This window comes from Diospyros lotus, chromosome 2, assembly GCF_014633365.1.
Source record: "Diospyros lotus cultivar Yz01 chromosome 2, ASM1463336v1, whole genome shotgun sequence".
Classification (NCBI taxonomy): Eukaryota; Viridiplantae; Streptophyta; class Magnoliopsida; order Ericales; family Ebenaceae; genus Diospyros; species Diospyros lotus.
The window spans coordinates 13,891,543-13,916,043 of record NC_068339.1 but is presented as its reverse complement, the minus strand read 5'-3'; the positions used below and the strand labels follow the sequence as shown (position 1 = coordinate 13,916,043).

Sequence of the window (24,501 nt, the reverse complement as noted above, 5' to 3'; positions counted from 1 at the left end):
CCGGTGCTTCATGTTGTGTTGATTTCTTCTTCCAAATGTTAAGCTCCCATTGATAGGTCAAGAAATTGATACTAGGCACTGGACACCCTTCCCCAATCTTGTGACCATAAGGTTGTTTCTATGTTTAGAAGGACATGGATTCTAGTTATAAAAAAACATTCCCTTCACATAACAGCATGGGGAAGGTTGTATAAAAAGACCTCCCCCAACCGTCTCGGAGCAGAGAGCTTTGAGCATTGGAGACTGTTTTTAATGTCTAAATATCTTCCAGTACAGGAAACATGGGAGAGGAAATGTTTTGCTAGGTAGAAAAATCATCGTAACTTGGAAACAAAAACTATAGGAAACAAGGTGTTTTCAAAATTTTTTATAACTATTAATTTCAAAAACTGTGAAATGAAAGTTAAAAAACAACAATGCAAGAAGCATTGCCAAAAGAGGCCCAAAGATTATGGAAGATTTAAACTGTAGCCATTTGTACTCAAAGATCTCCAACAGTTGTGGGAACTAAAAGAGAATGTTGAATCTACTTTATTGTGCAACTAGGGAGTTGTTTAGTTGTGGAAAATGACTTCCAGTTTTCTTTCTCCAATTTTCTAAAATTTCTAATTTTCATTTTCCATAGAGAATTTGAAAAATGCTCCCTTTTTAGGACTTTTTAACAGATTATTTCATAGAATATTAGCATATTCGGTTGCCATACTAGATAGCAGTAGTTCTAAACGAGTTACAATTTTTTTAGAAGTTTTATCTAGCCACATAGACAGCAGACTTATTGGAGCAATCTGAAATGATTATTTTGAGTCCATGAATAAACGTTGAATTCTTGGTATAACTTTGAGCTCTTTCTCTCTCCCAGCGCCTCCAATTCTTTGTTGTTGACTTCTTATTCTTATTCTTCTCTATCCCCTCTCTCTTCCCTATATCTCTTCTTCTCCTGCTAGATAACTTCTCTACCAAATAACAGTCATAACAAATAACCATCCATGTGAAGAAAGACAGGATAGAGCAAGCAACCAAAGACAAACTAGGATCGGAGTACACAGAAAGAGAAACCTCAGGAGCCCCAATTCTTCTATAGTCACTCATCTTTCCTATCTCTCCAACCCGGCGGTGTTAAACCCGCGTTTGAGCACCAATAAAGCACAAAGTGCAGTTTTAGTGCCTTTTTTTTTTATTTTTTTGTGTCGAGGCAAAGCGCAAATGAGAAAGCCAGCTTAAGGGCTTTTTTTGTTAAGCATGCTAAAATTGTTTCAGAGTAAAAAAAAAAAAAAAAAAAGAGTTACTATGTACCCTAATACACCAAAACACACTCAAATATTATACAAGTATCTTGGAATGATTTAGTATTTAGTCCTGATTTTTTGACATGGGTATTGTTAACAATATAGCTAGAGTTGAAGAATCTAGATTTAATATTAGATGCAAAGGCGGCAATGCAACAACTGGAATACCAGCTTCAACTTCTAGTTCACGACCAGTTTTGGTTGAAGAAAACAATTGGATGGCACTGATAAGGAAGATCATGAGATTGAGAACTATAACTCCAATGATAAAGATGACTTTCTCAATCTAGACAAAATCATCCAAAACGAATTAAAAGGCCCTCATTTGTTCTTTTTTAGCATGAATTTTTTATCATGACAAAATTATATAGTAATTTAGTTATAGTTATTATATTATTTCTTAATTTTTTTAATATGTGCACTTTGTTTCAATTGAGCGTGTGCTTGCGCTTCGCACTTCATACATAAGTTTTTTTAGAGGGCCTTTGCTCTTGAGTGCACTTAGAGCCTTTAAAAACGCTGCTCCAGCCAACATCTCACTGCCTCCAGCACTACCAGGCTGATTGAATTTCATTGCTGTGTTCCCCCATCTGTTAACATGTCCCTCACTGCCTTTGACATCACCAATTTTATCCTCTCTCAATATCTTTGCGAACACATTCAGACGAAGGCAATCAGACTAAGAATGGACAGCAAAACCAGCATTGAACATGATAATGGTAGTACTGGCACTTTTTGGCAACAACCACTTGCTCCAACATATTTCACTTCCTAGATGTTCACTTCTTCCTCCAATTGGGCTATGCATGGTGGTTGTTACGATTATTGTTAATGGTGACACTAAAAGCTCCAACTCATTTTTACTATGTTCCATGCAAGTATCTACTTTTGTCTTTCCAGTGTGATGTGATGTCTGTGCATAGGTCTACATAACCTACATAGAAAGAGTTATATATATACATCTCTTTTATCACACAGACTTTGGTATTGGCAACAGGTGCAGTTTTTTTATCCAAGTGTTAGATTCTAATAATTTTTTATGGACATAAACGTACACTAATTTTTCTATTTCTAAATACCTATATATATTTATGCAATATAAAATGATGCTCATAGTGTTTCTTTTTTTTTTTTTTTTTTTTTTTTGGGGGGGGGGGGGGGGGGGGGGGGTGCTTACAGATTAAGATGCAACTTTTTACAATTAGATAGAAGACTTTTATCTTGTCACACAGTCTAATTTGGAGAGGCTAAAAATATATCCATGCCCTGCACTACCTTGTTTAACCATTTATGCCCTTTAACTTGAGAGGAGACCTATTATGTCCCTCAGTTTCAATTTTGAACCCATCGTATACCTCATTATCCATGAGAGATGAGAGATGAGAGATGACATGGGTGAAATCACGCGCGATTGAGAAAGATGAGAGATGAAATGGGTCTCTCATCTCTCTATCGCCGCCTCCATCTCCTTCATGGTAGCGGCCAGCTGTCGCCTCCAGCCCCATCCCCATCGTCCGCTGCCATCGCCGTCTCCATCATTGTCATCCACACACAGCTTCTCAACCAACGTTGTTCGCCGCCGCCCACACCTCCATTTGCCGCCTCCTCCATTGTCGACGTCCCCATCCTCATCATTGTGTGTATATATATATTTAACATATATATTGTATTAATATATTTTTAATAATTTTGTATAATTTATCATCTAATAATAAAATAATTATGTATAATTTATTAACATATATATTGTATTAATTTATTTTTTAATAATTATATATAATTTATCAATAATAAAATAATTGTGTATACTTTATTAACATATATATTATATTAATATAAAATTTTGTCCAAACACGTGTATGTCACACGCAAGTATTTGGGATTTGAAGGGTGTAATAGGTCCTTTTTGCAACTTGAGAGGCACAATAGGTCCCCTCTCAAGTTAAAGGGCATAAGTGGTTAAACGAGGCAAGTACAGGGGCATAGATATATTTTTAGCCAATTTGGAGACTCCATATAACATCCATGTATGGTATATATACCACATGTAATTTTCCCTACTGTTTGATGATCGCAGAGTTCTAGAGTGATAAATCAAGAGACATATCTCTCAACATAAGGAAAAGAAATGGAGAGGGGCTGACTGGTTGAGGACAGAATATGATTCAAGACCTTGAGCACAGTAAACCTCATGATGACTATCTATCCAACAAAATTTTATTGTCTAGTACTGATATATACATGTATTTGTGTACATAATTTTTAGTATTGTTTTAAATCAAAAGGACATTCCAAGTGCGCGAGACTCCTCAGTTTGCAAAGGTTGAGGGATGGCTGTTATTGTACACGGACCACACCTTGATTTTTCCAAAAGAAGTTTCCACAACTCAAACTATTCACTCATAAAAGCAACCTGACCTTGATTCTAAAGCTCGTCCTCGTTAGCATTGGTATTGCATGCATTTGTGGTAAAAAAAAAGTATTAAAATGGCAAAACCAGTTTTTTTTCTGTTTTTCACCCTCTTGTTTGTAGGGTAGATGAAAGGGGTGTCCTGATAGGATACCAGATAGCAATTTCACAGCAATCGAATATCAATGGTTTCCAATAATTTGCAGCAAGGAAAAATAAGAACAATAGGGCATTCGAGAGGCCCTTAACTCTCCCCAAGACTCAATACCAAAATCCTCTCCCTAATATTCTCCTAGCCTCTCTTATTTATAGTTTGTTATCCAGCGACACTCCCCTCCAACGCCTCAGCTATCAGCCATGCTCCCTTGGCTGCTCTTCCCCTTTTTGCCCTCTAACTGTTTTTGTCACTTTCCCCCTCTCCCAATATCCTATTCTGCCCCTTGCTTCTTCCTTCCTATTTCTTTGCTGGTACATGTGACTAACAAGGGTCCTATCATGTCCCTCCATATTAAGGGACATTATTATAGTCTAAGGGACTGTTGGTGCTATTTGTCCAATATTTCAATTAACTTGGACCTTCAAATATGTCAGAGCATTCACTCAAGTATTATTTGCAACAAATTGCTCAGCAGAACCGAACTTGCATCTTATCATAATTCTACCATTCTGAAAGGATACTCTTCCGCTTCGGACAGACTTTCCAAATTCTCTGACCAACATAAGTTTAGCTAAGACTTCCTGGTGATGATCAACAAAAATGAGCAAAGAAAACTCAAATAACAAATTATATTTCAATTCTATAACCAAATATGGCCATTAAACTTCGTTGAGCTGAATTTTACACTTCAAGCATGGAATTCAAGTCATGTCTGCTACTTTTCATAGTTCAATTTCTCATTCAGCTAGCAAACATAAATAAATAAATAAACCAAATGTTCAGGTCAGGGTCCAATATATCACGTCATGCCATGTGTCAGGACTCCAAATCTCTATCCAATACCTCGGCTATCTCCAGATATGATGTATGTCTCACCACACCTGCTGAGCCAAAGTCTAAACTAATTTCCTAAACATCATAAATCAGCTTAATGGGCGATTAGCAAGACATTCACACTCACTTCCATTAGCCTCTCTATGAAAAGAATTGCCTTGGACAATGCACACACCAGTGTCATTAAAGGCGCACCTAGGCGCTAGGCACACGTCAGGCACCTGGAATGCTTCCAGGTGGGCACAAGCCATCAAGGTGCACCTGGGCTTTTTTGACTCTTTTTTAGCATTTTTATTTTACTGTTTATTATTTTATTTAATTTTTTACTGTTTAGGGTTTAAATTTATTACTTCAACTACAAATTTGACAATGAGTAAAAAGGCTACTACTTCAAATGCTCCAATTGAATTTGAACTAGATGAAGATGGAGAGGGAGATGATGTGAAAGAATATATTAGAGATGATGCTTCTAATGATGAAAATATGTAAATGTTTAATCTTGATGATGAGAATGATTTTTAGATTATTTAAAATGCATAATTAGTTAATCTTGATTAAGATTTAAGATCTATAAATTATTTTAAGATTTAATTTAAGTTGATTTAAAGACTTTTAGATTGCATCTTTTAACATTTTTTATTGTTCTTTTCATTAGTATATGTTGAATTTTTTAATTTTCTTGATAACATACTAGTGAATATATTATTAAGAGTTAGGACTTATTTTATACCTTATTCTTCAACTAGAATATATATATATATATATATATTTTAGTTAGCATCTGCCTAATTCCATCAAACGCACACCTATCCTTGCGCCTTAGACTCTAACACCCTTTTGCGCCTTAGTGCGCCTTGGGCCTTTAATAACACTGGCATACACATAGAGGGCTGGCCTCCATTTATCCACTCCTACAACTCCTTAGCTCCCCCAGCCCAATTCTGCGACTTGTCAACTTGGAGCAGCTCCTCTTAACAGCTCTCCTCAGCATCTCCTCCAGACAATATCTCTTTACCATCTTCCTCATATCATTCTCAGCAGTATCTATTACTACCTCAAGAACACATCGCTTTTATCTTATCTCTTGCAAAATGGAGGCTAAAATTAAGAGTATCACTAAGACAAAGGAAATGAGGAATTGATCCCTGTCTGTCTTAGCAGCAATATGGATCCCCTGCATTAGCCAGCTATTGAGAGAGATGCACTAGAAAGACAATAAATTTTGCATAAAATCCTGTCACTAATTATGCTAAGCCTTGTAACCATGTCTTGCCCCTTATGCAAAGGACTGCAGTTCCCCAGGCCTAAACTTGCCAAAAGAGCCTATACCTGCCTAGGCACAAAGAGTACATTTCATTTCTATTGATAAACTTAATTAATCAAACAAAGCCATGCTTCATTACCCTCACCGTCTTGGCCCTAGCTTGGCCATAGTTCCCTTTTGCCTATGCTAAAATAAAGAGCCATCATGCTTGCTTTCACGCAAGAAGTTCTTGTTAGGGAAACACCAACAACCATTTAACTTTGCCTCCCAATCTCTGTTGTCCTCTCTGTTCTTGTCACAGACTCCACCTTTGACCAGTTTGGAATTATTACTTCCCAGCTTACCTCAACTTGCCCTCCCATCACTTATCATACTGTTGCTGCGATATTCTCTCCGACACTATTTATTTTTGTGGCTAGATAGAACATATCAATAGATTCGATATCAGGAGGAATTAATCTGACATATAACCAATATCCACATATCCACTCTATCATTCAGATCAAAATGACTCCAAAATGAAACTCCATGCACATCACAATCTGAAACAATGCGTTACCTGATAGAAAATTCACAAAACAAACTGTATAATTCAATTGCACAGTGAGAGTCCAGGCACGCAAGGAATCGAAGAATCGGGAAGAAGAAAGAGAGAAAGCGAACATTAGACAAGGGGATGATAGCGATCGCCGGGGTACAGGTCCCGCTCCACGCAGAGTATGGCATAAAGAGCGTAAACAATTCCCGGAACATAACCTAGAATGGTTAACACCAAGCATATGAAGAATTCAACCTGCAGCAATAACCACGAAAAATCAACAATAGGCGCGCGCGCGCTCGTGTAGAGAGAGAGATAGAGGGAGTGGGGGGCTTACGCTACAGCAGCCGTGCCGGAAGCAAACGCCGATCGGAGGAAGAAAGATTGCGAGCAAGACCTCGCAGAGGATCTCGCACCTTGTCGCCATAGAGAGATGAAGTGGTGAATCGAGACAGGGAGGGAGGCGAGTTTTGGAGTTGCGAGTCTTAATGGAGAAGACAACAAAGAAATAGATCTGTGTTCTCTAGGTCTAGGGTGGGGGACGTCGAAGAGTGTCGTGTAGGCAAATGGTTAACCAACCGACCTTACAGTTGGCCACAACACCAACAACGAGAATCGTCCATTTGCGAACAAGGATCGGCGCCTCCTCTCTCTCTCTCTCTCTCTCTCTCTCTCTTCTTTCTCTCCCATTCGGATCTTATCGATGAACAAGAGCGCTCACCGTTAATTTTATTTATTTATTTATTTATTTATGCTATCAGGCTTTTTTTATTATTAACAATGACATATAAACCAACCGACACAGTCTGATAGTTAAAACCTAACAAAATCTTTAAGCTTCGACCGTGGCCAAATTAAAAGGGAAAGTTACTTTGAGGCCATTTTAGATCATTTTAAAATATTAACATCAATAATTTAATAATTTGACAACAGAAGTCAAAGTCTTACATATTTTATTTTATAAAATCATTGAGTTTTAAGTATAATCTCCAAGACGTGGGAGAGATAATACCTGTAGCTAAGCTTTATTCATTTTTATTAGGAGTTTGCACAATTCGATTTTAAAACAATATAAAAACTAAACCTTGAATTACCGTTTTAAATGCGTTCTTATCTAATTATAACCAACGTCATCACCCAGTTGTTTGAATTTGCACAAATAAAAAAATAATCAAAGGGTAAGGGAGATTTTGAAGAAAATACTTTGATACATAAATTAAACATTAAAATTTATAAAAATTATACTAAAAATATTGTCAGAAACATCGTATATTTTAAAAAATGAGTGTCTATTTATTAATAAAGGAATATAAAATAATTTTTAGGAATATGAGAATATGATTATTGTAAATAACACATATCTTAATTATTCTTAGTTTGACTGAGACTATAATTGTTATAGATGACATCTATTTTTTATAGATGATGTTTATCTTGCTATTTTTTAGGATAAAATTTCTTATCGATAATATTTATCTTAATTAATCCTTTTAAAATTATAATTCTTATGGATAATTGATTATCTTCCCAAATAAAATTTTGAATATTAGTGTTATTTAATTTGTCTGTCTGTGTTAGATCCCTTGTGTATAAAAAAATTACGCCTTTTAGCCCGAAAAAATATCTTGGACTCTTAGACTTTTAATGACCTTGACACAACAAAATGTATTTCAAATCATTTTTAGTGGTGAAGGCTAACCATAAAATTACATATTTATTTGGTCCAAATTCCAATTTGGACAATATATAATTTATATTAATGAATAAAAAATAAACAACAATTCAATTCAAATTTCTGATGAAATGTTGAAATAAAAAATATTTGTATGAATTTATATATATATTCTAAAAAAGGTGCAAACTTTAAGATTCAATATTTTTTGAATAAATTTCACTTGCACTCCTGGGTTTTTGCTGGAAAGAGCAAAAATTACCTTTATGTTTTTAAAAGCGACAAGAACATCTATTGATTTTATTGAACATGTTTCAATTTATCCCTTATTTTACTATAGTTAGAGTTTTTAAAAATAACTAAGGTGATAGTTCTTTTCTTATTTTAATTTTGAGTTTTAAATTTATTTTTAATTTTATATTTTGAGTGTCTATTTTGAGATTTTTGAAAACATGTTATTTTTGTTATTCTGAAAAACTATTCCTCAAAATAGAAAACTAGAAAAGGCGTTTATTTTAAAATTTTAAAAATTTATTTGTTTTGTTATTATAATATTTTTTAAATAAATATAATTATTAAATAATAAAATTAATTCTTTTTAATAAAATTATACTATTAAAATAAATCAATAAGTTTAATTAATAAATTACTAAAATATATCTTAATAATAATTTATATTAAATTATACACTTAATAATATAACATATTATCGTATATTTTCAATTATAATATAAATATACTATATTTTAAAAATTTTAAATAAATATATAATTTTATTTTCAAAAGTTAATAATAAATTTTTTAATTCTTTTTTCTTCTTCTTTTATTATTATTTTTTCCTCTTTTTTTTTTCTTTAACGCCTTGCATCTTCTCCAACGCTAGTTTCATCAACGACGACCATCACAGATCAGAGCTAGCCACTTGACTTTAAGGGTCCATCGACCAACATACCCAAAAACCGACAAGATTTAACGGTCAAATCTCTTTAGATCTAGCAAGAGAAGAGATAAGAGAAGAGAGTGTTTGATAATTAAGATATAAAATAAAAAATTAAATATAAAAAATATTTTATATATTTATTTTTTTAATATATTTATTAAATTTATCTGATAATTATTAAAAAAAAATTATATAACTTCTTATCTTAATTTTTTTAGATATGCTTATATCTTTTCTCTCAAGATAAACATATATATCTTTATAGATAAAAAAAAATTACACTTATATCATTTAATGTATTTTAAAAAATTTAACAAATAATTTGATAAAAATTTTAAAATACTTATCACTCTTATTTTGATTATTCAATATCTTGATCCGAAAAATAGTATAAGCTTATCTTATTTATTTTAACAAATACTACCTAAATGTAAGGCCATGCCAGCTGATCATGTGTATATGTGTTTAGTGTTGTACGTAAAATTTGCACTTAATTCTGGGCCTAATCATGTATATGTTTACCTAATTTATTGCAAATCATTGAGTTCAAATCTGATATAATCATCATTATTTGAATATGAATAATATATATATGTATATATATTATGTGGATTCAGAAATTTAGAATGCATGTGCTGAAAATCAAAAAGTCAAGAACAGTGTCTATAAATGTAAAGAAAGGGAGGGAGAACGTGAAGGATCCGATGGGTTTGAGTATTTGATCAATTCAAAAAGATTTGATTTGGGTCAGATTATGAATTTAGTTTGGAGCAGCATATTTAAATTGGGGCTTAAGGAATCTGAGCTGATAATTTAAAAATTAAAAAAAAAATTAATTGAAAACTAAGACCGATAAGATTGAAGCCTAGTCCAATCTTTCCCCATATTTACCTCTGAATATACATGAACAATTCTAAAAATTAACCAAAGCGTAAATCTAATAGCAAATTTGACTAAAATCATCACTCTTAATTAATCATCGGACATTCATTGCATTCATATCCAATCAGGCAAATTAAAGACGAGGTAAAAAAAAAAATATTGAGTCACAAGAGTTCAAACAACCTAAATAGTCTTTTACGCAACAAAACAAAACAGATCAATTGAACTATTATTGATCTAATAAATAAAGAAGGAAGAAGAGATTGAATTAGGCATTTAGAGCATGCCATTCATCGTTACGATGATGCCTATCGTGGACAACAATGGCGTAGACGGCATACACTATCCCCGGCACGTAGCCTAACAAAGTCAGCACCAGACATAGCAAGAATTCGCACTGCAAATCAAAACCAAAAACAAAAACAAATTTTGGATTTTGGATTTTGAATTTTGAATTTTGAAATGAGAGAAATAGATAGAGAACACTTACACTGCAACAACCATGACGAAAGAAAACTCCTAGAGGAGGAAGCAATATTGCAATTAATACTTCCAGGAAGATCTCGCAATTACCCGCCATCTTCAATTATGCTGCCGATTAGAGCTTAGGAGCGAAAGAGATAAAATGCATTCTGCCTTCACTTCAATACAGAAAATTCAATATTTAAATATTCTTTATGGTTGAGAAAATTAATAGGATCTCAAACCTTTGCCTACGGATGCACACGCACGCACATAAGCTCCTATTTGAATGAGTAAAACACATTATTAATTATTAAACTTTGAATAAGAACTGAGAAACTTACAAAAATTCTATAAATTTCTAAAAAAATTCACAATTACGACAACAATCATGAGCTTTTATTATAGGTTAGTTTTTATTTTATTAAAAAAATATATTAATTGATATGTGCAAGATGGTTGTTGTTGAAATTTTAAAATACAAATGTTAGTTTTTGTATTGAATTTTAAATTTATCATAATAGTTAATAAATAATTGATCAGGGTATTTTTAAAATAAAAATTAGGGAAACACACCTCGGAGAGTTTTGAATTTAAAAAAAATTTACATTATATATATATATATATAAAGAGAGAGAACTTACATATAAAATAATCGAGTCTAGATTCAAAGTCCCCAATTACCAAATGAATGAAAAAATAATTGAAAACGATATTTAATTTAAACCATCTCTAATAAAATTAGGTAAAATTATATAACACACGTTATATTATAAAAAAAATTAAAAAAATATGTTCCTTTGTCTTATGTCTTGAATTAATGGTTAATTTTTTAAAAATATTAAAAATACTCTTATTTAATTTCATTCTTAGCTTTTATATCATTTTTCTTCGTGATCAAACACTTGACTTTTTTTCGTTATTATTAACCGTCATGTTAACGGTAATGGTTTTCAACGTTATTTATTTATTTATTTTTATAATAATAAATTAATAATATATAAAAATAAAATAACTAACTTATTAAATAAATTAATAACAAAGATATCCTATCATTTTTAAAATATCAAAAATATTTTTGTCCTCCTAACAAAGCGTAGACATGCCGTGTGTAATTTATATTATGAAAAGCACCACGATCTTGGTCCCATTTCTCACAATTTGTAACGGAACTGGATAGACTGTAGATGCCGTAATCGAATGGAACTGTACGCTTGTAATCGTAATCTTATTGACTGGTGGGCCAGGTGCGCTGTCCTTATCCGCACAGCTTCCTCCGCTGCTAATCCCCTACTCCTGCACCACACCGCACTACGCTGAGACTATCTCTCAACTTCATTAGCTTTCTATCAGGCCAATCCTCTCTTCAAGGTTTATTTTTTTCCAGATGTCAAGATACAATCGACCAATTTGATCTAAAACCCTAGTCTTCCCCCATGCGATAACAACTCAATTGCTTGAAGTTCCCGCTTCACGCGCTGTATCCAAGCCTCGTCCACCGGAAAGTTAAAATCCCATCTCTCTGTTCGTAAACCCCTCCCCCTCCTTTCCCTTCGCCGCTTTCTCTGTAAGCGCATATGTATACCTAGCTAGCTAGCTTAGCTAGGTTTCGCCTGCGTAGAATGGAGTTCAATTTTCGAGCCACCGCCGGGCAAGCCTCGACGCATCCCCCTCCGAGTTCAAGGTTCGGTTACTTCACTGAGCAAGCCCTACGAGGTTCGTACAATGTTTCCCTAAACTTTCGCTCATCTGAGAAAATCGGTGGCTCCGGTTGTAATTCCACTCTTGAATGTACAGATGAACACGCGTACATGTCTCTCTCTCTCTCTCTCTCTCTCTCTCTCTATATATATATATCTATATCTATATCGGTAAAATTAACCCGAAAAAAGGCCAGATTTTTGAAGTGAAGTGGATATTGATGTTTGAGATTTTGCTTTCTTTTCGTTTCATGCATTTGCTCTGACAAGGAATAGAGTTGCAAGCGATTGTAGGGCTTCGATTTGGTTAGAAGATATCAGTTTAACGAATTTTGTGGCTGATATTCGTTAATGCATACTTGCAGCGGGCTATTTGGGCCCTGATGACCGGCGAATGATGGAGTCCTTTCGGAACCCTATCGATGTGCGCGAAGCGGTTCGGAGGGAGATCGAGAAGGAGAAGATAAGAGAAGAGATCATCGCCAAGGAGATCGCGCGGAAGCGGTTGCTGGAGGCGGAGGTGAGGAGGGAGATGATGGTGGAGAGAGAGATGGCGCTGCGCAGAGGGGAGCGGTTCCCGCTTTTGTCTACCTCTGCCCCGGCCTCAGGACAGTTCGAGCCAGGGCTACCTCAATTGCATTATCTGTCGACGAGTAGATCGATTGAGGAGAGGCTGGCGCTGTCGCTTCAGGAGAGGCTGCCTTATGAGGGCCGCCGCGGTATCGGGGGATTCGAGATGGCGCCGTTTCAGCGTGCGGAACCAAAGATTTCTCAAGGCAAAAGCTCCTCCGAAGAGAAGATGGATTTGGCATTGGAGCTTCAGGGGTACCACCCTCGCGGTGTGGTTGGGGGCTTGGGGGCGCTTCCCTTTCAGCGCAGCAGCTCTGAACTTAAGATGATATCGGAGGTGGTTGGCAAAGAGAAGATCGTTTTCCTGGTCAGTCCTTAAAACGTTTCTAACCTCTCGCTGTCACTATCCATAATCCATCTACGTGCATCTGCATTTGTGGTTGTTATATTAGATTCTTCTTTTGGCTTTCTTTGGTGTATTGGAGAAATTTTCTCCTAATTTACAACAAAAACTACATATCAAGCCTTGATCTCACTGTGGGCTAAACTACATGAATTTTCTAGATTCTCATTCATTCTATATGTTGCCTTTTCTTCAGTAACGCCCATATACTGAATATGAAACCTAATTGTCTCCCGCCAAGTTTGTTTTGGTCTTTCTCTACCTCTTTTGCTAGGTACTTGTTTTATGCCATCAACTCCCTTGCCAGGAGAGACTATTAGTTTTTTTTTTTCCACATGACCAAACCATCTTAATTGTCTCTCTGTATCTTATCTCCAATGGGAGCCATTCCAACCTTATTAAGAATAACCTCATTTCTAATTTTATCTTTTCTTGTGTGGCTGTATATCCATCTGAACAGTTGCATTCTTGTTATTTTGGCAAGGAGTGTGTAAAACTTTTAGTGGAAGTCAGCGTCCCTTCAGGTTAAAATTAGGAATGTGGTAGGCAATATCGAACTCACAGAATGCCATTCCATGGGATAGTTAGATTTTGGACGATATGCTTATGGCCAATGAGATTGTGAATTCTCATACTCAAAGCTTCACCTTCTGGTTGTTGTCTAAGCTCCATGGAGCAAAGGCTTATGGTCATGGTTGCTAGGCTTTACTTCACATGTTACTTGGAGAATATTTTGTGTTGGGTGGAGGGGATTGATTTAATATTGCATTTTTATGGTTATGTTCTTCACTCATTTGTGCAAAGACCCCAAAGGCCTTTTCTAGATGGTTCCAGAGGTTTGAGGTTTGCAAGTCTCTCTCCTTTGTTAACTATCATGGTGATGGAGATGCTAACCTGGTGTTGGAAAAGGTTGTGGAATGTTGGGTTCTAGGCTTTGAAGTGGGCTTGATGGATGGGCCCTTGTCTTAGTATTGCAGACCTTTTTGTTTTATGGGGCTTCCTAATAGAGGATTTTGAGATGTATTATAATTTGAAACTGTTGGTCTCACATATTAACTTACATAAGATGAGACTGTCCTAGTGGATGTGGGAAAAGTCATGGATGTAGTAGCCTTCATATTTGGCTTTGTTGCTTGGCTGCTCCTTTAAAGCTAAAATGGTGCAGGGTAAATTTACTAATGCACCCTTCTCCCTACCCTTCCAATTTGACGCATGGAAAATCCCCCGTTTCCATGCATAGTAGGTCGCCATCTTCTTCCAAAACGTTGCCAGACAGTGTCATCCACTGCGTTCAAGGTTCCCTGGGTAGTGGAGGAGGTGTTCAGTGGTCACCTGGGGGCTTGGGCTCCAAGAGAGGTCTGGGAGTTCGTCCATGTTAATGTGGATGACCAAGTCGAGTGAGTGATAGTCTAGTTGGCTTTGCTCCAAGATCGTTGGGAAAGTTCATTTTTGGATAAAAGAAAGGTGTGGATCAAAATAAGATTATCTAGTGGTAGTTCAGTAAGAACTAGTTGATGCAGTGGGGGGAAAGGAGGCCAATGACGTGATGGTGACAAGCCCAAGTTGTAGAGACGTGCAGTTCCAGGCGATGGTGATGATGGAAGAACAATAAGCGGAAGATGACGAGGGAGGGGGTACTCAAGCCATGCAAGAAAACATGTCGTTCCATCTACCTTAGACGTTGATGGAGAAGGAGATGACGTGTTAGGAAACATTGGGGGAAGGTGAGATAGCTCCTATGGTTGATGGAGACAAGTTCAGATTCTGTGAAAAGGACAAGACAAAATTGGGCCCATCCTGATTTGTTGAGATGCTTTGCTAGCCTATGGTCATTGTGCATGAGAAAGAGATATATCTTGATGATAAAAACCAAGGCCAAGGTGATTTGGGTTTGTCGGAGCTTAATCAGTCGCATTTACACCCAACGGTGATGATTGCAGATGGCATTGGAGTCACTGGTGGGTCTGTGTTACATTGGAGGTCATGGTTGGAAGTGGTAGGCTCAAAGATGGATTGTGACCGTTTATTAAGTCATCGCTGGTCACTATGATGACAAGATGGAAATTAATGTGGTGGGGTCCACATGGTTAAATGCTCGAAGAACATTAAATAAGGCATTTAATGCCTCAGCAAAAGGTGATGGCAATCAAGTGCAGTCATTCTCTCATATGGCAGGATTACGTGAAGATCTAGAGGCAAATTCAAATTTGATAAGGTGGGCCAATTGCGGTAGCTGGGTCGGATGAATCTGAGACAGAAGTTAGGCTTTTGCATTCGTATTTCCAATGCGGGTGTTCAGACTTTAGAGGAAGTGGGTATTGTGGGCTGCTTGGGTCGGGTGGATATGGCAAACATGAAGCAGCCCGTTTACTTCAGTTCAGATCTAGGTCTTAATCTGAATGCAGATCTTGGAGAGGGTCGGTTATCTCACGGGCCCCATGGTGCAGGGCTGTCTCGTCTTCGTATTCCAAAAAAGTAAGTTATGTTCCTCCTTCATTCAATGCAAATGGAATTCCTAGAGTTCAACTACCTTTTGCAGCTGTTGAGGAAGGTAAGCAATATTGGGTTAATAATTTAGTTGGTTATTTCATAGAGAAACGCTTACCTTTTCCTACAGTTCAATACATTGCTGCAAAAATTTGGAAACATCATGGGCTTAAAGATGTATTGTCCATTCGTTTGGGTTTCTATTTTTTTCGGTTTGAGACCCATGCTCAGATGATGAATATCTTTGAGGCCGGCCCTTGGCTCTTTGCTGGTAGACCCCTATTTCTTAAGTGCTGGAATTGGGCATGCTTCTTTCACTAGATTCCCACTCATCTATTCCCCTTTGGGTGAAAATTTATGATGTTTCTTTAGAGTGGTGGACTAGCAGTGGATTATCTATCATTGCAAGTGCTATTGGTCGCTCCATTCTTGCAGATGTGATGACGGAAGACAGGGTGCACCTAGCTTATGCCAAAGTCTGTGTAGAGGTTCACACTTCTTCCTCATTTCCAGCTCATATTGAATTATTCCAGGTAACTGATGTTTTTACTGGAGAACCTAAAATTGCCGAACTTCAAGTTGAATACCAATGGATTCCGTCAGTTTGTAAACAATGTGGTGTCTTTGGTCATTCTTTGGTGAATTGCTCGAAGAAAGTAAAACAGGTCTATGTCTCGAAGGTTGAAATGCCCCAAGGCACTAATACCAGCAAGGGGGCAGTGGATGGTGGGTTCTCTCAAGTCCCTTATACTGAAGAGTTGAGTAAAGTGATTAGGCCTCCCTAGTTGAGTGGGCCTTCTCATGGCAAGGACTGGTGTTCACTGGACCAGTCCTCTAGATTTGGAGGTTACCAAGATATGGTGAGTAATACTCTAGTGGTCAACAGGTTCTATTCCTTGATGTAGGAAGATCAGTGTATCCCTTTAATGAGTGCTTTGGACCCACAGGACAAACATTCTGGGAATCATGCTTTAGAAGATTCGATGAATGCAATATTTGATTCAGATGAATTATCCAGCTCACACTCTATGGACCTTCCCCCAAAATCCGAGTCCCAACGCAAAAGGGAAAGTCAGAAGAAGAAGAAGAAGAAGAAGAAGAAGAAGCAGCAGTTAGGCCCCGCATGTTGTGTTTTTTATTTGTTTGGTTGTGGCATCTCGCCTTGTTTTGTTGTTTAACTTGTTTTTGTGTTTCTGTTTTCTGTGTTTGCTTGGGGTATGCCCCAGCTAGCTTGTGAACTTGTTTCCTCATTTTCTGTGGAATGAATCTCTCATTTACAGGGGAAAAAAAGTTTATTAATATATTTGGGAAGAGATTGCATTTTGTAAAAGGCTGTATGCTTTGAAGGGATCCTCTCTGGTATTTGGTCTTCCAACATTAGTGTTGTCTCTGCCTACCCAAACAACTGTCATAACATCCTATTACTTGAATCACACTCTTATACCACTACAAGTCCAAGAAGTTGCGCAAGCTAATAGTAAAGGCTATCTACTAATTAAATGAGAACACAGGTACTTTCTTTGTGGTAGGGCACAAGATGCATTAAAGTAACATATGGATAGGAAAAAGCATGTGGTCCCTTTGGCAGGTGGGTGTGGGTGTTAAGAAACTTAGGCTTTTTAATTAAGCTTTCTTAGGAAAGTGGTTGTAGAGGTTTGTTTTGGATGGTGATCTTTTTTGGAAGAAGCTAATCTGGAATTATTATTGTGCTTAGCTAGTACAATGGATGGTGTTTGGAGTATAGTGATGGTCTTGGATGAGTCTGCATTTGTCAGGTGGATAATAGATCTTTTCTAACTTATTTCGGTTAGATTATGATGAGGAGGTTGTGGCAGGCAGATAGGTCTTTGTAACCACAGATACTGTTTGTGTGGTTCCACAGTTTAGATGCAATCTTCAGGATGAGGAAATTGACCCATTATTGGAATTGTTTATAACCATCTCTAACTGTGTAAAGGATTGAATGCGATGCCAATTCAGCAGAGGATCTTTTCCCATGTGTTGCACTTCCTTTGGAAGGCTACTTGGAGATCAAAGTTCCCATTCGTGGAACTATTTTGACTGTAGATAATTTTGAGAAAGAGGGAACAAGTGGTGGCGTTTGACACTGGGGATGGCAATGGGTCCCCCAATAGGTCCCTGATTACCCATTTAAAATTAAAACAAGTATAAAAAATGAGATATAGGCATAAAATTTGAAAATTTGTTAAATCAAGTATGTAAACGGGTAAATGGGCAACCCCTTGCCTTCCTGGTTGGACTGATGCTATATGTGCAATCAGATGGATAACCCTTCTTCATTATTGCTTCAGTTTTTGGAGGCTAGGGAGGTGTACAGTATCCTTATGTTGAATTTATTTTCGTTCTCCTTCAGAGATTTTCAACCTTGTGTTGAATTTTAAGGAGTACTTTCACTTTTTAAGTTCTTAATACTTCTCTGAAGTGTCTCCTGGATTCATTGTCAGGTTCTTGTCTAGAAGAATTTCTGAACATCTTACACTTGCATACATACAAGTGATGAACTTAATATTTGCTGCATCACTACAAATGATTCGCTCTTTATGATTTGAAATTTGTTTTCCAGCTTGGTGTACTAAGTTGTCACCATGTTGTGCAGTTGGGCTATTCTACTTTTTTTCTTGATGTAAAAATTTAAATTAGAGGTCTTTACTGTTATCATCTTTGCTATTGTGTTTAATTTCTGGTGCATGCATGCTTTGGAAGTATTTAGGTTGATTAGGCCATTTTAATTTGCTAGAAAGGCGCTTGTCCCCACTCACACACCCCCCCCCCCAAAAAAAAAGAAAAAAGAAAAAAACAGAAGACAAAAAAGTGATGAACTGGAGCTTTTGTTTGCTTTATATTGTTTCTTATGAGCTAACACGATCCATTTACCTTTGCAAGTCAAGGACTTGTAGCAGAAATGTGGTTTGTTTGAATTACAACTATGACAACTGTATTACTGCATGTTCTGGAAGCCGGGGCCGTGCTTTCAAGGCCTTGATAATTCATATAGTGGCTAAGATTGTTGTTTGAGTATTCCGTTGCAGGCTAAGCCCGAGGGCAATCCTTCTGGAACAAAGCGTAAAGCTGTGACACTGCCAGTTCAAGGTGATAGTGAGCTTCCTCTAGCTGCTTCAAAGAAGAAAGTTAAACAAGAGTGGAATTGTCCAATCTGCCAGGTGACTGCCACAAGCGAGCAATCTTTGAAAGAACACTTTGGAGGGAGGAAACACAGGTCCAGGATAGGACAAACGTCCCAGGAGACAGCCAAGAACTATGCCATTGGATTTTCCCCAAAGAATTCTGGGAAGCCCCCTGGTAATCAGAACCCGAAGCACGAGGAAGGGGAACTCGAGCAGGTTAAAAATACAGGAGAGGCAATATTATTTAAAAAATCAAATTCAGATGTAAAGAACAAGAACTCACAGGAAGCTGGACGTCAGAAGTTTAGTTTCTGGTGTGAGTTGTGTCAGGTTGGAACCTACAGTAAAAAAGTGTTGAGTCTTCATAAGAGGGGTAAGAAACATGTGAGACGGCTTCAACAGCTTAATCAAAGTGGTTCCTCTGCCCATGTGGGTAATGCTCCACGCAAGGGGAACAAAGGAGAAACAGATATAGAAGAAGTTGTGGCAAAAGAGATAAAAGAAGATGAAATTGTAGTAGTTGTGGAAAAAGAGATGAAAGATGAGGAAGGTGGAGAAATAGGTCCAGGAGGAGAGATTAAAGGCGAGAAAGATGGAGAAGTTGTACCAGCAGAAGAGATTAAAGACAAGAAAGGTAGAGAAGTTATTGTGATAGAGAAAGATGGAGAAGTTGCGTCAGAATAGATTCAAAAAGAAACAGTGGACAATGTTGCTGATGAGGCAGCAGAGGATGCGGCTGTTGACTCTATAAACTGATCGATGAGATGAGGCTGAGGATGGACATGCTAAAGAGAAACCTTAGAAACTGCATTTTGTTATTTTCCCAATCCCTAATTTAGATGTGAAAAGTCTCTAATCTATTATCTATCCTCCCTTTTTAACTCTTTTCATTATCGTGACATGTTTCATCTCTCCTTGCTTAAGTCAGCTTCTTCTATCCTTTCTATTCATAAATTGGACGGATTGAACTAGGTGTGGCATTCATTCCTGTGTACCCGCTGCATCTTGAATGGCTTGGTTCAGGTTTTATATAAATTTGAAACCAAATTAATCGTGATTGGATCTAGAATTTTGGGCCCAGAATTGACTTAATCATAAGGTTTTGTTTAGGAAATTTATTATTGGAATTGGAATGGATTGAAAATAGATGAAATGAAACGGAAAATTTTATTTCTTTATCTGGGGAGAAGATGGAAAGTGATAAATAATATTTTATTTTAATTTGGGAGAATTATGGAAATGAAAGGAATGAAGCACACTACTAAAAATTGTAAGTGCCAATTTTACATTTTAAGATAGACATATAACAAGAATTTTTTAAAAAATAGAATTGAGTAGAAAGCTTTGTTAATGCATAATAACATAACTTCTCACTTATTTCCTTTTCATTAATTCTCTCCCAATTCTGGGGGTACAGACGAAAAATAGTGATTTGAAGAAGAAAAACAAGTGAAACCATTTTATTTTATTATTATATTCTATTTAAACTTGAGTCGGGTTGGATTGGGATTTTCTATGAAATTATATCTATACATTTTTTATAATCTATAATATATAGCACACCAAAAATCCTCAAGATTTATAAAATTTATTACAATATAAATTCTGGAAAAAATAAATAAATAACCAGGTTAACAAAGCAAATAAATTTAACCCCATACAAGTTTGAAAAATGTAATTTTAAGAAGATGAGCTTTAAATTAATCCAATCTGTAGACCTAGTAGTAGTTTAACCCAAACCCGAAATGAACCAATTTGATGTTAATCAAAGTTTTTTTTTTTTTTAAAAAAAAGAACTAAATCTGAACCAAGTTGTTAAAAGAAGAAAAACCAAATCATGCCCATCCAATCACAATGGTTCGGAGCATTAAAAGAATTTAAAAGAAAAAAAACAAAAAATCACATTAATTTAGTTTAGTAAGGTTCTCGAGAAGACCCGGGAACACCCTTTCACAAGAACCCAAATTATAGAACACCAAACCCTAATCCCACCAACCAAGCATATTCAAATTCAACTAACCCAACAAAATGAGAGAACAATTAGTTTGTCCTTTACTCTTCAATAAGACGCAAGACTAAGAACATTGGAAGAAACAAAAACCACTAGGAATCTAATCTAATAGGAACAAAACAAAACAATTCCAATATCATGCATGATTTGCTACATTCCAAACTTCCTTGCATCCATCGTCTGTCTACTTAGTTGCACAGAATACAAGAAAATGGATCCCAAGGCAACATTTCTATATTCAACAGATCACACTCATAGAACCCCGTATATATTAAGTTACCCTTTTTTGCAAGAGATGAAAAAGAATATATCACGCATGAGAAAGAATATAAACTTTCACTAAACGCAGGATCACTGCATCCTGAATACCCTCCCACCCCTATTATCAAGAACAATTACCTCTAAACCTTCAAGGCAACCTGGTCTTGCCATGTTATCTTCCGCTTTCCGGCCCTACTTGGCCCGCTCCCGACGCTCCTACATACTGACAGTTTCAAATCGTTGTGCTGCTCGTCGGTCCCAAGTTTCTTCAGCTCCTCGAACCTGCTCGGTTCATAACTATCCCGTAACTCGGCCTCCTCTTCCTAAACATTGAACCAAGTGTAAAAACCTGTAAGCACAAGGTAACCTCTAGCATAATTTAGGAATTTGGTGTTCATAAATTCTCTAATAATTTACCGAGATCTGGTTCAAGTCGAAAATAGGAGCTCGGTTTGTCACCGCCTCCTCCCTCCCGGTTGAAGTCCTTTCTATCGCCGGGTCTGGGATTCCGGGAGCAGTTTCTTTTCCACCATACACCCTCTCCTTCTGTTTCCAGTCAAGAATTAAGGTTGGTTTCTGAAAGGCCGCCTCCATTCTGGCATATGATCTTTCCTGCTGGTTTAAATCGAAAACTGGAGTTTTGCTCCTAAAAGTAGCATCTTTTCCACTATTTATCCTCTCCTTGTGGTTCAGATCAAGAATAGGACTGGACTCCTTGGCATTAGAAACTCTATCGCTCTGGTTTAAATCAAAAAATGTGGCTAGGTTACCCAGGTTGGCTTCCTTTCGACTGTGAGTTTTCGGTTTCTTCATTTTTTTGCGCTGAGCTTCAACCTTTCGAGGTTGAGTCGGTTCTCGTCCCTGCGGGGGTTTCACGGTGTTGATTCTCATCATGTATTTGTATCGCTGCCTCAGAAACCTTTGAGAAGTCATAAATTAACATTGAAGTAGGAACATCAGACGTCCAGTACTATATATATAATCAAGAGCAAAATGGAGACCGCAACTTGAATTTGAAATATTTTTTTGCCATTTTAACTATAAAGCATGCAGATTGAATAAATCCGAACTAAAAGAGACGCGTCATGAAATATTAAGGCATGCAAACTAGAAAAATCCCAACTTATGATGAAAGTTTCAGAATCATACCTAACTTCAGCCAACAGGGTTAGTTTCCTCTGTTTCGTTGTCTTTAACTTGTTTTGGATGGCTTCAGCTTCCTACATGTTGCTTAGCTTATCAGTAAAATAATCTGGAACTCTATCTAGAAACTTAAACCCTAGGCAAGATCCTAAAAACATTAATTGTCTCATAAAGAACCAACCAATATCCCAAGAACATATAGATCACATGTGATACCACGTCGTCATCACGCTTGCATGGTATCACAAGCTAATCATGCGTTATCATGTATACAGAAAGTAAATGCACGGCAATGGATGAGCACAAGCTCTAGTTTTATTTTTAAATTAAGAAAAAACTACTCACTGCCATATATTTAAGATTTCTATACATGGCAACCCGTGATTGGTTTGTCATACCACAGCAAGACGATGACATGGTATCCTGAAGTTATCCAGCAAATGGGGAGGGGGAAGAACAAAAGGAAATGGTCCAAAAAATCATCTGTAAAGCTAAGAATGGAACTTAACAATTGAGGATTTATCGATGCAGAAAAGATAACACAATTCTAAACACAAGAAGATGATGTTATCTAACAAAAGATAAGATAACCACAAAAATTCTATGAGAAACTAGAGTAATTGAAGAAGAAACAAAGGCTTGGACAAAAAAGTAGCAAAATAACAAATCCTTATGGCTGTAAAATTAAACAAGTATACATACTAGGGTTTTTGTTTCTTTTTTTTTTTTTTTTTGGGGGGGGTGGGTGGGTGGGGGGGATAAGCTGTGAAACTAAAAGCTTGGGAGTCCAAGCAAAATAAAGAAGGATTTAAGAGAAAGTATTCCAATAAACCATAAGCAAATAGAACAGGGCAAGAGATACAAGATCTGATTACATGTGAAGTTGGATCTATGAAAATCTTTAACCAGGAAGAACTTGGTTTTTAATTTCTTTCCAGAAACAACACACAGCATCACAAAAATTGAAGGAACCAAGCGGCAAAATTATCCCAAAAAAGAATGCAAAAGGTCCTCAAACATACTGGGCAAACCCAAAACAGGAAAGGATCAGACAACCATAAACGGAAATCCAGAGGAAAATTTCCAAGGAACTCAGCACAGATCATCGGCATATGAAGAAAGCCCATAAAGAAAGTTACCTTCTTTAGATCTTGGTAGTCCTGAAGCAGGGCCCGATGCTTGAATCTGGCCTTGGCATCATCAAATCCAGAACTAGAGGATGGATCCAAAAGAACCCCTTTCATCTTCTTAGACATCGGATCAAACAAAACTCAGAGAACCACTAGCCAAGAGAGAAAAATAAACTTGAAAAGAGAAAGGGGATATAGATAGACAGATAGATATGAAAGAAGGGTTTGGGAAGAAAAGGGTAGAGAGAGAGAGAGGAAAAGAAAAGGAAGAAGATAGAGAGAAGGTTCTGGTTTGGTTTCCCTGTTTCCTCTGTGAAAGGCTGACCAAGACAAAGCCCAAAAAGCCCACGTAAGTCGGGGGCGAAACATGGCTTCTTTTGAGACAGTGAAGTGATGAAGATGGGGATTTTTTGGGAGGTTGCAGAAGGGCATTTGTGGCAACTAAATACGCTTTTATGGCTGTGTATGTATATAGGAGTATTCTGTGAGGTGTGAGGTGGGTTTGGTTGTTTGAACAGACACACCTCCTCTCCTCTCTCTCTCTCTCTCTCTGAGAATTTATGTAGAAGAAAGAAAAACAAAAAAGAGAAAGATTGGAGAGAGAGGGAGAGAATTGGTCGTGGAGTGGACTCTTTCTTTGCGTGGAGTTTCCATGCTTGTTCTCCGTTCTTTGCTTGCGGGTGGTTGCGTCATCTGCTATAGGATAGAGATGACATAAGTGGGCGCGTAGAGAGAGAGAGAGAGAGAGAGGTGGGGGGGGGGGGGGGGGGGGGGCGCGGGGGAGGAAGAGATAAATGAATGAAGAAACAGGAATCTGTCTGGTGCAGTCTTTCTTGTATCTGTGGCCACCACCTTGTTTTTAGGATTTGATGTTTCTGATGCCATCTCTCTCTCTCTCTCTCTCTCTCTGGAGTTTCTCTTTCACGTTCACATTATGGGTGAATGGAATAAAAAATTTATATACATAATCAAATATTTACACGTGGCACCGCTAGCATTTTTCTTGACGAATAATAATCTAGCATCCTTAAAGGTTGAGTTGATAAGGCCAATTTTTTATTTTTATATTTTACTCTTATATCCATAATTACATGTCCCAAAAGTTGGGGGCTAGAATGGTCCATTGGACTCCCACTTTTGCCCAAATTTTTGGGGTTGCATCCCTATTTTTCTTGGACCTTAATAAATTTGTACAAATTTATGAA

At 36.8% G+C, this 24,501-nt stretch overlaps 2 protein-coding genes across 5 annotated transcripts; one reads left to right on the top strand and one right to left on the bottom strand.

The window, feature by feature from the left end:
- Window positions 1-10,473: 10,473 nt before the first annotated feature.
- Window positions 10,474-24,006, bottom strand: LOC127795208 (uncharacterized). Of its 3 annotated transcripts, none has more exons than XM_052326746.1 (5): window positions 23,306-24,006; window positions 22,173-22,243; window positions 21,441-21,942; window positions 21,162-21,346; window positions 10,474-10,619 (listed from the first exon to the last, which is right to left on the bottom strand). In XM_052326746.1, exons 1-4 carry the CDS (start codon window positions 23,420-23,422, stop codon window positions 21,164-21,166), a joined length of 873 nt encoding a protein of 290 aa, XP_052182706.1. In that variant the 5' UTR covers window positions 23,423-24,006; the 3' UTR covers window positions 10,474-10,619; window positions 21,162-21,163. The 3 variants fall into 3 exon arrangements, with proteins under 3 accessions (XP_052182706.1, XP_052182707.1, XP_052182705.1); XM_052326747.1 differs by having other exon boundaries at window positions 10,496-10,624; XM_052326745.1 differs by lacking the exon at window positions 10,474-10,619 and having other exon boundaries at window positions 20,869-21,346; window positions 23,306-24,005.
- On the top strand, window positions 11,799-19,663 carry LOC127795207 (uncharacterized). 2 transcript variants are annotated; one of them, XM_052326743.1, is made up of 3 exons: window positions 11,799-12,161; window positions 12,511-13,082; window positions 18,656-19,663. In XM_052326743.1, exons 1-3 carry the CDS (start codon window positions 12,068-12,070, stop codon window positions 19,433-19,435), a joined length of 1,446 nt encoding a protein of 481 aa, XP_052182703.1. In that variant the 5' UTR covers window positions 11,799-12,067; the 3' UTR covers window positions 19,436-19,663. The 2 variants fall into 2 exon arrangements, with proteins under 2 accessions (XP_052182703.1, XP_052182704.1); XM_052326744.1 differs by having other exon boundaries at window positions 12,116-12,252.
- Window positions 24,007-24,501: the final 495 nt, after the last annotated feature.

Bases quoted from the DNA above. Each gene is read 5' to 3' on its own strand.
- LOC127795208 (XM_052326746.1), bottom strand. From the start codon at position 23,422: ATGTCTAAGAAGATGAAAGGGGTTCTTTTGGATCCATCCTCTAGTTCT. The intron at 22,244-23,305 runs GTAACTTTCTTT...AGCAACATGTAG, and splicing joins ACTACCAAGATCTAAAGAAG to GAAGCTGAAGCCATCCAAAA. The intron at 21,347-21,440 runs GTAAATTATTAG...TTCAATGTTTAG, and splicing joins TCGACTTGAACCAGATCTCG to GAAGAGGAGGCCGAGTTACG.
- LOC127795207 (XM_052326743.1), top strand. From the start codon at position 12,068: ATGGAGTTCAATTTTCGAGCCACCGCCGGGCAAGCCTCGACGCATCCC. The intron at 12,162-12,510 runs GTTCGTACAATG...GCATACTTGCAG, and splicing joins CACTGAGCAAGCCCTACGAG to CGGGCTATTTGGGCCCTGAT. The intron at 13,083-18,655 runs GTCAGTCCTTAA...ATTCCGTTGCAG, and splicing joins AAGAGAAGATCGTTTTCCTG to GCTAAGCCCGAGGGCAATCC.